Below are 14,549 nucleotides of genomic sequence, written 5' to 3'. Positions count from 1 at the left end.
ACGGGCTAACTGGGTAGGCAAACCCGCAACACTGTTGCGCATTCTCAGTTACACCCGGTACATGGCTTTTCTTGCTCCTTCACTCCACCGCCCGCACCCCTCTACCGGGCAGCCCAGACAGCATCGCGACGGACCTCGGAGCGGGGTAGGAGGGTGAGGGGGATTGTGTAATTGTTCGTTTGCCTCATGGACACACACTGCCGTGTTGTCGCCCGATCGAGCAGGGGCGGCAGGCCGGCAGGACAGAGCAGAGTCCCCCTGAGCAAACCTCGTCCTCGTTGCAATGCACACACAGACGGCCCTTGCGCCGTAGGCTCGTCCGAGCGAATGCACCGCGTCCCTGTCGTCGTCCCCTCTTCACGGAGGAGGAGAGTTTATTCGAAAGGCCGGGATGCTAATTTTGAGCCCAATCAAATGATGCGTAGACCTCCTGCTAGGCAGCTGGCGTTTGTTTCCCTTCACAACAAAACTAACAGTCGAGCCTCAACGTCAAACTCCTCGCCGTCGCCGACCTCCTAGCCCCCGTCACCTTCCTGCCCCCCCCCTCTCTCCACCGCATATCGCTGGCTCTCAATTACGGCGAAGCCTGCGGTCCAGGACGCCTGATCCGATCTCAGCCGCACCGCCGCCAACTCCTCTACCAGGACGGCGGCATTCATGTTTCCCCGAAAGATGATCCCGGTCGAAGTCCCCCTCCTCCTCCCCCGACCGGCGCCGCCCTTCCCAATCATCGTGTACATGGTAATTGTTTCGGCAGAAAAGACGGATTCGTGATTGTTTTTTTCTCCCCCCCCCCCTTTTCCCCTATGATCCGATAAAACACACTTATTGATGCACTCGGAGGAAGAGGCCCTCCGGTGGGCTCCTCGCCCTTCGCCCTCCTCGAGTCGGCACGGCGGCGGGCCGGCGGCGGGGGCTGCGGGGTCCCCCCCACTGGGGCTCATTTCTCTGGGAATGGTCGTCGATTCATCATTGCGCTTTGTCCTCATTGTGCGAGGGCGGGGGGCGGCCCGAGCTTCCTTACACCGGGAGGCTGACCTCCGCTCCGCGCAAACGCAATGTTATTAATGAAGACCTAAAAGCTGTCTGTCGCCGACCTGTCACGCAATCAAATTAAGTCGGGAGAAAAATGACCGTCCCGTCCACGTCGCGCCGCGGTCAGGTTTACCAGCGCGTCATGATAAAAGCCCCCCTTCCTCGCACTCAGGGTCTCTTACCTTGTAGATGCCGAGGTCATCCACCAGGCAGGTGAGGACGGCCTCCCTGCCGAGCGGGGCAGTCTCGTTCACGATGGGTGCGTGAAACTTGGGGTTATCTGGAACACACACAAGGGAAAAGAATTAAAAACTTTTATGCTTTCCTTTTTTTATTGTACAATATATATATCGTGCTTGGGTGAAGGATGGAAAATAAAAATAACGCCCCCCTGAAAAAGAAAAAACAACACGATGACAAGGATCCCAATTACCGTGTGCCGCTCGATTTGAGCGAAAAGCCCGACGAAATGAAGCGTTGCTCGGGTCAGGGCCGTCCTCGGGAGGACAGAGGAGGGGGAGGGGCGCTGGTGGGTGGGAGGGAGGGAGGGAGGGGGAGGACGACTCGGGGTCACCGGGACTGGATGACGAGCAGCGGCATGAGCCTCGCAAACTTTCGTCAGGAAGAAAGCTGAAAAGATGGCAGTAGTCACTAACACGGGTTAGGCCACCGAGATTGTCTGCACTCTTCCCTCCTATATCCCCCCACGCACATACACACACGCACACCTGCTCATCCCGATCTCATTCCTCTCCGTGCCGATGGCGTGGCGGAGCGTGGCGTTGCGTATAGCGTGAGGACCCCCACTAAATCAAAGCCCATCGAACAACAGAGCGAGCCGAGCCGAGCGGGGGTAGGAGGAGGCAGGCGGAGGGGAGTGGGCAGCAAGGGCTGCAGCAGCGCGCGAACTTGGGGCGGGCTGCGTCGAGCCGGGCACAACAGCGGCACAAAGGGCGCGCTTAAATTTATTTGTTCACACATTCAGGGCAAAGTGTAAAACGGACTGGCGCGCAAAGTGAAAAGCAGCAGAAGCGGCACTTACTCTAAACGGCCGCCGCGTACTCTCGGCTCCGACTCCCGTTCATACACAACACGCACTCGAGAGCATTGCGGTGGCGTGACAGGAGGGCGGAGGGAGGTGGAGGGGGAGGGAGGAGGTGGGGATCTCCGCCCGAGGGACTCTTTGATGAGACACGCGGGGTGATATGCTAATAGTGCCTGTCGGGGATTGGAATGTTTCAGAAGGGGAGGGGGAGGGGGGAAAGCGAGGAGGAGCCCAAGGATGAGCCGACTGGGGATCCCATCAGCAGCCCAACCTGAGGTGTCACACTCGGTGAGGTGTGAAACCCAGAATGTGTTTGTGCGTCAGGTGCGTGTGTGTGTGTGTGTGGAGGAAATGTACGCGCGGGAATGAAGGGGCCCACAACGCCACCAAACAGGACCGCAGAGGAGGAGGAGGCATTTCAATTGTGTGTCTTCCGAGACACGAATCCCGCAAAATGATGTGGTGGTGGCAGTGGCTTTGATACCCATAGTAGAGCGCCATCCATGAGACGGGGTGATTCAGTGGAAATGGGGGGGGGGGGCGATGTTGGATTAAGATGTGCCTTAATCAAGTTCCACAAAGGTATAACAAGGTGACACGGTGCGCGTTGCCAACCATCCGTGTAGTAGTAATCCTCACTTTCCACTCCCCCTTCTTTTCTTCCGTGCTAGTTTTCTTCCCCTTTCTTTGGGGCCGATCTATACGCACCGTAACAGCAAGTTAGCCGTGCGGACTAACGCCCCGGGCACACGCACCGCCCCGCCGCGCCACGCGCTCCCCGCCACGCCGCGCGCTCCAGCACGACTCACCATCTCTCCTCCACATTACGATGCGCGGATGCAAAACAACGTGGCGGGAGCAGATGAAAAGGCACTCGGGAAGAGAGAGAGAGAGAGAGAGAGAGAGAGAGATTACCCTGAGAGGTCGGTAGGTTTGGCCCCTCCTGGGCACCGCCGCGCTCAACCACAGCCGACAGAGCAAACCACACACGCCGAGCACTGATCCGAAAGAGGAGCGGCGGCAGCGGTGGCAGCGGCGGCCGGAAAGCCGCTGGGCTTGGGAGCAGCCAGTCCAGCAACCCGGGGTCCAGCACGGCATGCGCGGCATCCCCTCTGTCATCTCGCTCACTGCCGGCGCATCATCACATTTTGATGAATTACGCCTAATCCTTAAAGCCGCTCGGCGCTTTCAAGCCGTTCCGGAAACTGATCGGGAAACTATTTTGACGTCCCAGAGGCACTCAGGCAGCTGTGCACAACACACACACACACACACACACGCACGCACGCACACACACACACACACACACACACACACACACACACACACGTAGCAACGCGTGCATTACCACTTTCCACCACAAAGGTTGCGGCACCCAGCGAAAAGATTCGCAAAAAAGAATTACAATATCATGAACTGGTTCTTCTTAATATTAGAGACTAATTCTTTCTAAATGCAAACAAATGGGTACAATTGGGAAGGCTGGAGAAATTATTTGCAAGATCAGAAAAGAATTCGTATTGCAAATTACGTAAACTTATCGGAACCCCAGAAAAGAAGTTAATAACATTTTTCCGGTGCGTTTTACGACCAAATGTTTTACAAACGCAACATCCTAATAAAGATGTATGCAAAGCCTAACCATAGGAACGTCTATGGATGGAGAAGAGAAAACTAGATGGACAGATCGCTCATTTGGTCGTGCACGCATGACGTCGCAATTATCCTCTATCGAGAAGCATATGTGGTTGTATAGTAGCGCCATGCATGAGCTATTTGTGGGCGGCGGGGGTAAAAGATAGGCCAATATAGCTAAACGAATGTGGTAGTAGGTGGCCGCGGGCAGGCCAGGAGGCAGGCAGGCATTGCCACAACATGCACCACATTCATATTGCAGCCGAGTTGCTTCGTTCGTCCGGCCGGAAGACCAGGTTGCCACGACCACGTCACGCCACCTCCCTCTGTCAGTCCCACGCCAACCGCGCAATTTTAATGGCATACACTCATCTAATATTTCACATTTTTTCGAAGGTGCGCCGCCCTTCAATTTTTACTTCTTCTCTTGTCCTCTTTTTGCTTTTGCGATCGTCCTGTACAGCTACTTATCGTAACCACCGTAAACATCCCCTCCCCCCAACCCTTACTCTCGACACATTCGTTCGCATTCCAATTTTACCCTGAACGCCCCAATGAACATCAACTTCAGCTTCCCCCGTTGTGTGTATATTTAATCGTATCCTCTTTGGCTCTTGTCGCTCCATGCAGGGCAGCTATTCCCTACACACCACTTTCATAATTCAGCCTCATTTCCGTCATTTGCGCTGCTCTCTCTCCTACTACCGCCACTTGCTCGCTCACGCTCACCCCGCCCACTCGCTTACTCGCTCACTGCTCACCCGCCAGGGCAGATCCCTCCTGTTATCCGCCCCCACAAGCTACATCATACACCTGGCATTTGAAGCTCAGCGGCAACTGCTGCTTGACATTTTGAGCGAGCAATCCAGACATTCACGTTGTGTTCGCAGTCCGTCACTCATGCTATCGTTCGACGACTCACACTCAACGAGTCGGCAAACTTAACACATGAAAACCGGTCTATACTGCTGAATTTCTTTTTGTCAAAGGGAATAACGATGTTGAAAAACAATAACGTTGTTGACAAAAACAGCGACTGTCTAAAAAAATGTAAAGCATGACATTTTTTCAGCACGGCCCATTTTTCCGACATTTTTGTTGACCGCAGCCAATGGAGAGGAATGAACTAGCCTTTCCTCTCTTCCTCAACGAATAATAGTAAACTGCTCCCCAAATGTGCCATTTAAATGCCTTTATAAAGGCGTTGAGGAATTAGTGCTCTATGTAAAAGGTGCGAAGTCCGAGCCCTTTTTCCAGTGATGCCGTGACGTCCGCGGACATGTACCACACGGGGTCGAGACGTAAATAGGTTGTGAGGGGGCGTCGCCACAGACTTGACAGCTAGCCGAGCCGAACACGGGTGGTCTAATGCGTGCACTTTGCACAATGAGTGTCGCTGCCACTTCTCTGTCATGTTTGGCGACAGCGGCACTAGGCAGAGCGATCACGACAACATTACATGCAAGTCGATGAGACGCGGGCTTGCGTCAACATGTAACGCAAATGTAAAGTCACGCGACATTCACAATCTGCAAGTCATTGGGCGCCGAATCGTTTCGGCTGCGCGAGCAATCCCAAACCAGCGAAACGGAGAATGCGCGGGCGCACCCCATTCCCTTCTCCCCACACTCACAACAGCGGTCGTGACAACAAGCCAGGCATTTTACGCGAGTGTAATTAAAAACTTTTGTTGATTGCGTGGCGTTCACGCACGGCGCGCAAGAGCTGATTAGCCCACTAGTTCATTAAAACTTACAGTATCAAATCAGGGTCACTTTACTTTGAATTCTTTTTGGTTGCGCATCCGATTGAGGTCCAGAAATACAGTGCAGGGGCAAGAGGACTTGAACGGTATCGCGTGGCACACTCCGAAGTGCTGTCAGCGCAACTCGGACTCTCCGACTAAAAACAGACCGCCCGTCCGCCCCCAATTAGCAGTACAGGTGTGACAGCGTGACAAGCACAAGCACAAACAAGAAAAGTTTCGTACGTTATACAGTAACGGTAGCCAGGCTGTGTAGCAAAGAAAGTGAACAAAAGGTGACAAGTGGCAATAATGGGTTATTCTAGCTTAACATACTGGAAAAGTCATCGACAAGCTCTTTTTGTTGCGGGACTTTTTTCCAGTCTGAGCAGACGAAAGTTTCGAACCGAACAAACGAAAACCGGGCAGAGCGCGGCCCCGATGGAGAACGACCACGCCACCGCCCCGTGCAACAGGTGCGCTGCTGCCTGCCCCCCTCCGCCCTCATCCCAAGCGCGTCGCTAACACTTTGAAAAATACATACACTGTGAGTATTTGTGTGTGTGCGTGCGGGCACGGCGTGAGGTAGGCCTGCAGGGAGTTCAGGCACCGTTCAGAGGAGGAACAGGGAACCATTTGCTGATAGACGATAACAAATCCTCCAAAATATCCTACAAACGAATCCTTAAGCTTCTCGTGGTATGCCTGTGCCGAGGTCGAGGTGTTCCCTTTCAGTTGTCCGAATTTGACTCCTGAGGCTGCTATGGTTGTTCCGATTCGGTCGAAATCACAATAACAGTCCGTTGGCTTCTCTCAGGAACCGTTCCCTCTTCCGTCTCCTTTCCAGGAGCGTTCTCGGGAGACAAGATTCTCTCAACTTGCCACCCCTGACCCTCCTATAACTTCTTTCAGGTAGAAAAGTTTTGATAGTGCGATACAGATTGTACTTTAGAATTTTAATATGCCCTTCGACATTTAGTTGTACCAAAGAATAAGTCTTTGAGGATAAAATAAGAATCGGCACCGCAATATTCCACTTGTGCTTGGTAAACTACCCAACAAGTCACGTCCACTTTGAGAACCTCGCTTCTGCATGTCACTCTGGCTGGACTTGTAGCTGAGTAGAAAGACCCAGCTTATCACCAACAAACTCTGCGTGCAAATTATTTGCAACCCCTAAAAAAATAGAACAAACATGGTAGTAATACGGAACATTGCTGCCCACACCGCGCACCCCCTTGCCCTTCCTTCTTTTCTGACTCTCACGCAAAACCGACAACTTTTATGATGAACGGGTCGACAATGAGGGAAAGTTGTTGCACGACACGGAAACGCGAAAGCAGGCACCCCCACTTCTCCTTCTCTTGGGCTCTCTGGTTACACCTCGCTGCACCTGTCAACTCCTGTCACTCTCACAGCCCTGCTAAGGCAGAGATAAAAGTACAAGCAAAAAGGTAAATAATGCAAAATCCATGGAAGAAGGTATGTATATACGATAAGGAAATACAAGTTAAGCAATATTTGAGTGAAAGTTTTGAAGACCTTCAGACGAATAATCGAGGGGTCCCCCACCAGCCAACTCGTTGTACAGTTGCCTGCGCGCAACTCGCGTCGAACTCGCGTCAAACTCGCGAAAATTTGCGAAAACACGCGCTAATTTGCGAAAACACGCGCTGAATTTCGAAAACTCGCGCTAAATTTGCGAAATATAGCGTAAGACTCTCCAAAACTTCATCCCAACTAGTGCCAACTCGCGGCAACTCGTTCTACACCTATTTTGGAAGTGGGGGACCCCTCGCAAATAATATGCGAAAGCCAGTTTCGATTTTAATTTCTGCAGCACTGCAAAGTCTAAATTTCATTTTCCAAAAGTTTTAACGACAGTATCACGATTTACTTTTCTCACATTTTTATGTGTTTAAAAAAAGATGCGTTGCGGAAAGGTTCCGAAACGCTTCTTTTGGCGTGAAAAACCAGCACTTCTCTTTTTTCCCTGACATGAGCACGACGATGCGTCTGCTTATGCGCTGGCAGTACAAGCGTGATTGCAGGGCTCGGCGTTGCGTCGCGTGCAGTGTGCCACTGCCGTGGAAAAGGGAGGACGGGAAGCGAGTTTACCCTGTCACTCCTCTCCCCTTTCGAACTCTTTTCTCTCTTCTCTCCACGTGATGATGGGGGAGGGTATAGCGAGCGAGGGCGCGCCCGCTGATAGAGCCAGCTCATTCGTCACTCTAATTAAAACCGCCTCACCTGCACCTCTCACGAGCCTGCCCTGCTGCTGCTCGCGCGGGTCCAGGCGCTCGCAAGCAGCAGGTCACCCACGCGTCAGCGCGCGTCAGCTGTGAGAGGCGAGGGGAGGACTGAAAAGCAGCCAGGCAGCCACTTGGCGCGCACACACCGCCCTGGATTCTGTACTTTGTAGCTGTCTTCGTTCTCGCAGCGTCGTCGGAGAGTTGCGATTTTTGAATTTTTCCTGACTTTTTCCATAACTGTTCCCTGACCAAATTCGAAAAAAAATAATTCCTTTTTTCGGAATGGGGGGGGGGGGTGCAGAGGACACTCTGCTGCACAATCAGATAGGAGGGCTGCTCCACGACGGCGACTCTCTTCGCGGCGGCTGGCATCGGCTCGGCACGCGGGGAGGCGGGTGCCCCCGGCGCGGCTGATGGTCGCGTGCCGGCGGAGCGTTAGTGGGCCCGCCGGGCCCGCCACCAAGGCGTAGGGGCGTTGCCCCCCTCCCCCTTCACGCGCCGTCCCACTCCACGCCCCCCGCGCACCAGTCCGATTGTAGGAAAGCGTCTCCCTCGAATCTTCCCCGCCACCGCCCGAGCGCGGGGCCCAGGGCACGGGTGGTGTGGTAAACGGCGGCCATGGCGCGCCCACCCCGCCTTGCCGAGCAACGCTGAGCCCGACACACAAACGCGACCCGCCCTTCGGCACGAGTGCCAGGGGCTCTGACAGGGAACGTGGCCGCCAATCTCTGACGTACCGACAAGCTTGCACATTTTAATACAGTTTGACTTCATTCTGAGGTGTTTAGCGACAGAAAATAGAATAAAGCTAACCCAGCAATAACCTTTAACGGTAGGTCGCTACGTTGTCATAAAAATATTCCAAAATGTAAGGGTCATGGCAGGCAAACATTTTCTCCCGGCTCGGTTGTCGGATTCTCAAAAAACCTGCACTGGTGAAGGCAGGAACCTGTCTTTAAGGGATTCTAGTGGGGATGCGTGAAAATGCATCAGTGTCACGAAGGCACTAAATTAAGCCAAAGGTGCCACATTTACCTTCACCTTTTTCCGAATATTAGAGAGTATTATCACCTGTAAAAGGTGTTGATTAGCACCTTTGTTTTTCCAGTGTGTCTGCAGCGGCGGCACCCCTGCCCTGCCCGTCAAGCAGAATAAGCGGCCCAGGGCCCAGGAGCTCGACAGCCAGCCGCCCCGCCCACTTGTTCTTTTGATAGTGTAATAAGCATCAAGAGGTTGCGTGCGAAATTAGGCAGTGCTTCTTCAGCCAGACTCACCAGCCCGGCAAGGAGAAGCGGGGCAGAAGGGCGAGGCGACTGGGGTCGGGGAGGAAAAAGGGTAAGGCAAGACCAAAAGCAAAGGTGAGGGGAGCTCGGCGCTGGGACACAAGTCATCGCGTGTTAGTTCAACGTTTACGTTTCCATACTTGATTTCCCAACATTGTTTGTCGGAGGGGATGGAAAAAAAATTACGTCATATACAAATTGCTTTTGGCGCGGCCACAGTAATCACAGCCCCCCAACATTCTCGTTTGGGCAGGATTCGAGTTATTCTTGCGGAAAAGATAAAATAAGCTACAGGTCGAGTGAACGGGAGTAAATTCAGACAATATAGAGTTTGATTGGAGCAATAACGTAACACAGATAATCACATTTCCCAGCGACCAACCCCTCTTTATAGTTGACATCAATATCGCCCCCTATATCTCACCTGAACAGAAACTCCCCCGCCTCCTCCACCCTGGTCCCAACCTCCTCGCCTGTCTCGGCTAATTCACCCCTTGTTTGTACGCATACTTCATTTCCTCGCCTTCTGTGCTAACAGACTGGATTTTATTGCGTTAGGGCTGGCTGCTGGCTGGGGCCCTCCTGCAGGGGAGCAGGGAGGGGGTCGCAGGGGTGACACCGAGGGGGTGGGGAGCGGGCGGAGCAAGAAGTCGCACTCATGAATGAAAGTGGGTCTGGAAACATTATCCAAAAGGTTCAGGCAGACTCCTGCGGTTTAATTATTTCCTCCATGAAGGAAATAACAAAGGAAACACCCCCACTCAACCCCTCACCCTCACCTAATAGGACAGCTCTCTCCCATCAGTTTCTGACCCACCTGCTCTTGACGCCGCTTGTAAACAAGCAGTCTCTCCATCATCATTTCTGATATGAAACAAGGAATAACTTTCGACCTGCAACATCAACGGGCAGAGCCAGAAGCCAGACGGGTGTGCGGAGAGGTGGAAGCGCTCAAGAGGTCCATCGGCTGCTCATTAAACCATTCCGAGCCCTTGCAGTCGGACGCCACCTGCCAGCCTGCCAGCCTGCCCGCCGGCCCGCCGGCTGCCGGCGCTCGATTGATTGGGATGCACGAACCCGGAAAGAAACACTCGGCCCCCCTCACTGTTTGGTTGTACGGCACGAAACAACGAACAGCAGCAGCAGGCTGTGCCAAATTATCGAGCAGTGATAATTGGTCCGGAAGGTGAACTACAACGAGGCGATAAAAAGAACGACAAACAAACGACGACACGTGAAATGCGCTGACTTTTGATTATGAACGCGCCGGCGGAGAGCTTCATCACAGCTGCAGGTGCGACACATGGGTCTAGTGCACGGCCCACTCCTTCACCTTCTGTTGTGGAGCTCGCCAGGTTGCACAGCTGCGCCTGTGCGGCTCTAACATGAACCCTCCAAACTTCGACGAGCAAAAACAAAACCGGAAAAAACACAACATCAACGAGGCTGCTTGGTATGACCAACCTCACACAGCACCCGGCATGGCCCTCGAAGCCAACTCTTTCGCAACAACGGGCAGCATGCCATGGAGGAAATTGCGCCCGTCTCTATCTCCAGCGCGCGGCGCAGCAGCAGGCATGCACGCAACGCACAAACACTTTCGCCTCGCCCCGAACCGGCCGGCCGTCCAAACGCTCCCAAATGTCTTTGTGGTCTCGGGTGAGATTGTGTTAACAACCGCGGGATTAGCAGCAATTACGGGTCGGTCGGTCGGGAGCCCGGCCGGCGCACTACGGTAGGGCGGGCGGGGCCCTAGCCGGGCGGGTTGGCGACGACCTGTAAGTGCCGTGGCCTGCTGCTGCCTGCTGCCCGCCCCTCCCGTTCTACCTACAATTACGGCGCCGCTGGAAGTTGGAATCGCTGAGTTGTGTTGTTTGTTCAGCGCCAGGGCAGCCGGTTCCGATAGCTCATCGACGACCACGCCGCGCCCCCCGTCGGTGCAGACGCGGCGAGTGAGAACACTGCCGGGACAAACGCGTCCAGAAGGGAGCGTCCTCAAGAGAAGAGTACTTTGACCTAACTTATTGTATACCCAAAAGGAAAAAAGAGAATGAGGAGTCAGAGCTAATAAATTAAGAAATTTTAGGATACAAAAGAAATTCACCGTGGCAGCTAATAATCAGTTGCTAGAGAGTTAGTTGCCACAGCTAACCTGTAGCTGCGGGAGCCAATCAGTTCGTTATGACAACTTATGGGATGTGCTGAGCCAACTACAGTTTGCTTGTCTTCTGGCGAACAATTAACTACTACAGCTAATTTCAGATTGACTGTTAGAAATTTAGCGGGTCTGCAAGTTCTAACTGCTGTTGTCCCATGTAGTACCCGAGGTAGTACCAGTCAATAATTATTGTGGCTCTGGCTAAAGTTTTTGGCCATGCAGAACTCACAGCGCGGAGGCGACAAGGCTTTGGATCACGTCCGCACGCCACGACGCGCCCTGTGAAATGAACACAATCCAACTCGAGTCAAGTGGATTGCGCTGCTGACGATGGCATGAAGTTGCCTCTTCCATTCCTCAACGTCAAGAAGAAACAACAAGGGCGCGCTTGTGCACGGCCTATGGTGAGGCACTCTCTGTGTGTGTGAAGGGTGCGTGTGTGTGAGAGGGGTGTCTGTGAGGAGGGTGTTAAAAGTATCCCAAACAAGACACCGTTTTCTTTTCTCCAGGATCTCGTTTAAGTTGAACGCGGGCGACAAAGAATACTAATGCCGTTTTCACCGAGTCTGAATACCAAGTGATCGTGATATGTCCGATCCCAAAATAACAAAAACTCGTTTGTTTTCCTAACAACGATAACAAGGGTTTGAGAAACGAGTTACTGTCTACAGCTAGAGCAAAGGCCAGCATAAGAGACCACCTACGGTCGTCGAGGTTGGGAGAGGTCGATATACCGTTAAGTATGTATTGCGCGCTCAAAGACCACACACTGACACACTGCTAAATAATGATGACTCGAAGCCTCCCCGTTTCCATGAGAGGAATTTCAAAGGCAAGTCATTTCATGGGTATTGTGTAAACAAATCGGACGATAACTATGCTTTTTGGAAAAGCTGGCAGAGTTACTTTTACAAACCACAACTACCAGATGTCAAAATTACTACTGATAAAATGACGTTTCCACGAAGTTAAAAATATACGCTTCGAACAAATCGTACAAAATTTTCTTGTGCCATGCAACCCTTTGGTAGGGATAAAGTCATCTGTTCAGTTTAAAAATAAAAATAAAAAAAATACTGCACCCTCTTTTCCATGCCGCTCTCGCCAAGAGCGCGCTGCTTGGCAGCATTTAGCACCCAATTACCGCAAAGGGGGTGGAGTGAGAGTGGCACGGAGGGCGAGAGACAGAGAGGGGGAAAAACACACAGTCCGGTCCGCCAGCCAGCCAGGGCAGTTCCCTGACCCCGCCGTGCTCCACGCGGAGCAGAAGCAGAGCAAAAGTTCTGCGACCGAACCGCGAGGCGGGAGTGGCAAGCGGGACTGACTCGCTGCAAGGCGGCGGCGGCGCGGATGCGTGACAAGGGGCAACTGGCGGCAGCCGGGCCGAGCGAGAGCGGCGCTGAGCTGCAACGAGCCGTTCAGAGCGCCACCCCATTACCCCGTCATCCAAAGTGATGACTGAAACACGCTGTAGTAGCGACTGCTCGCTACCGCCGCGACTACTTGTTGGAAAAGTAAGGAACGGGAACAAAAGTTGTAAAGAACGCGGGGAAAATTATCGTCTTTGCTTGTTGCCGCGATGCTGCTGCATCCGTGTGGTTCGCATCTCGTGCAGATGTGGTCAGCTCAGCCTTCCCCTGCCTGCCCACTGCCCATTCCCTCCCTCCGACCGATGCCGGCCGGTCTGCTTCGATTGCTCTTCATTTGTCTGCGAGAGAGACTGATCGACTGGGAGGGCGAGCTGCAACGCAATCCCTGTTCGTAACGAGGCAACGAAAGGAGGCGAGGGAGAAAGAGAGCGAAAAGTGGTGGGGACAGGGAAATAGGGAGAAGGAAAGGGGCGGGCGAAGAGAAGAAGGGTGGGGCTATGCGTGCCGCTGCAAATGCAGCGCGAAACAGCATTCTCGTGACAGAGGTGGGAGCAGGTAGGAAGGGGGATTTGTTTTGGGCCCTGCCGTACATGCCAGCCTACGTCTTACTAAATGTCAGCGCCCCACCCTTTCGCGTTGGGGGAAAGGGGAGGGGGGCTGGCCAAACACGTATGGATGCCATAAAACACCAAACACGGTATTTCAAAAGCAAACAGTACACACACAGCAACGGTACCGGAAAAATGATAGAGTTGAGTAAAAGCCACAAAAGCTTTACACAATATTCCTGCCATCAGGAAACAATATATTGTCCTTCTAAGCTTTACAACTTTAATGTTACTATTTATCAAACGCAAAGGGCAAAAGTAAGAGTGACAGTCGCGTTGCAGTGGAGAGGTAAGGCAAGGCGGCCGCCTGCGCCAGCCCGGCAGGCCTCGCCGCCCCACCCGCCGGCGCTCGGTCACCACCCGGCATTTACAGGCCCCATAAAATGCACAGTTGCATTTATGGATGCTATAAAAATGCCATTCCTTGCGGCAGCTATGATTTCCAGAAGTCGTGAATGAAATTGCCGGGGGATTGGGCAAAAATGATTCATAAAGAATGCGCGTGCGCGCGGCTGGAGCGGCGGCTGCTGTTTGGAAAACGCCCTCGGGACGCAAACGACATACGGCCGGCACTACGGCGCCTTACTCGTTCTTGTTGCTGTTATTATTATAATATTGCCTCTACCTACTCAACCCTTTCCTATTGAATGTCAAAGTCCGGCCCGCTCGTTTTACCCTCTGCCTCTGGCACACGTTTCCACCGTCATCAACTCCCTGCGCCGCGGCGGCGGCCCCACAACATGAAGCGCGCCGGGGCCTAAGTGGCCATAACGTGTTCGGACAGCACGGGGCCGGCGGAGCCCCTCAAACACGGTCATCATCTCGCCCACTGCCCCAGCGGCCCATGAACGGTTGCATATGAATCAATGTGAAGTCATTCATTTTGGGGTTTTTTCGCGTTCTCGGAGGAAAAAAAACAATTTTTTTTTCAAAGCACGACTTGGCACTCTTTAGGAGAAACAAAAAAATTTTCATGAGGAAATGTCTCTTTTGAGTTATTTGCAGACGCGGCTCTTGGGCCAGCGCGATGAATATCGTCGCACGACTTGGCGCAAAGTGCACGCCGCGGCCGCGCCAAAAGCATTTGGAAAAAAAGGAGGGGAATATAACGTACGGGATGGCAGGCCATTATCCGTCTTGATAATAATGTAAAAGCCAATTTGTTTGACAAATTATTATGAGACTATTAGGCGGCGATTGGCCGCGACCGCACATACGAGAGCGGGGCACGGGTCCAGGGGTGGGGGGTAGGGGTGGTCGGGCACTTCCCCCACCCCTTACCCCTCCCCCAGGGCGACCAGAGCAAGCAGGCGAGCAAGCAGCCTTTATGCCTGCAATCTTCATTTGCGCGACGTAAGTGGCCATCGAGTTGGATCGCTTACTGATGGGGCGCCGCTCGGGGCGAAAAATATGCCGAGG

The 14,549-nt window shown here is 53.2% G+C and overlaps 1 protein-coding gene across 1 annotated transcript in view; it reads right to left on the bottom strand.

Annotated features, from left to right (window-relative positions):
* Positions 1–1,064: 1,064 nt before the first annotated feature.
* Positions 1,065–14,549, bottom strand: part of LOC127750325 (uncharacterized) — a 76,930-nt gene continuing 63,445 nt past the window's right edge. Inside the window, exons 3-4 of the mRNA XM_052271738.1 lie at positions 1,218–1,315; positions 1,065–1,097 (exon numbers count right to left, since the gene is read on the bottom strand). Of these exons, the coding sequence (XP_052127698.1) occupies positions 1,065–1,097; positions 1,218–1,315 (131 nt within the window). The remainder of the gene's footprint in view (positions 1,098–1,217; positions 1,316–14,549) is intronic.

Source organism: Frankliniella occidentalis, unplaced genomic scaffold (assembly GCF_000697945.3).
Source record: "Frankliniella occidentalis isolate FOCC.00 unplaced genomic scaffold, Focc_3.1 Scaffold171, whole genome shotgun sequence".
NCBI classification, from domain to species: Eukaryota; Metazoa; Arthropoda; class Insecta; order Thysanoptera; family Thripidae; genus Frankliniella; species Frankliniella occidentalis.
This window is presented reverse-complemented; position numbering and strand designations above follow the sequence as displayed.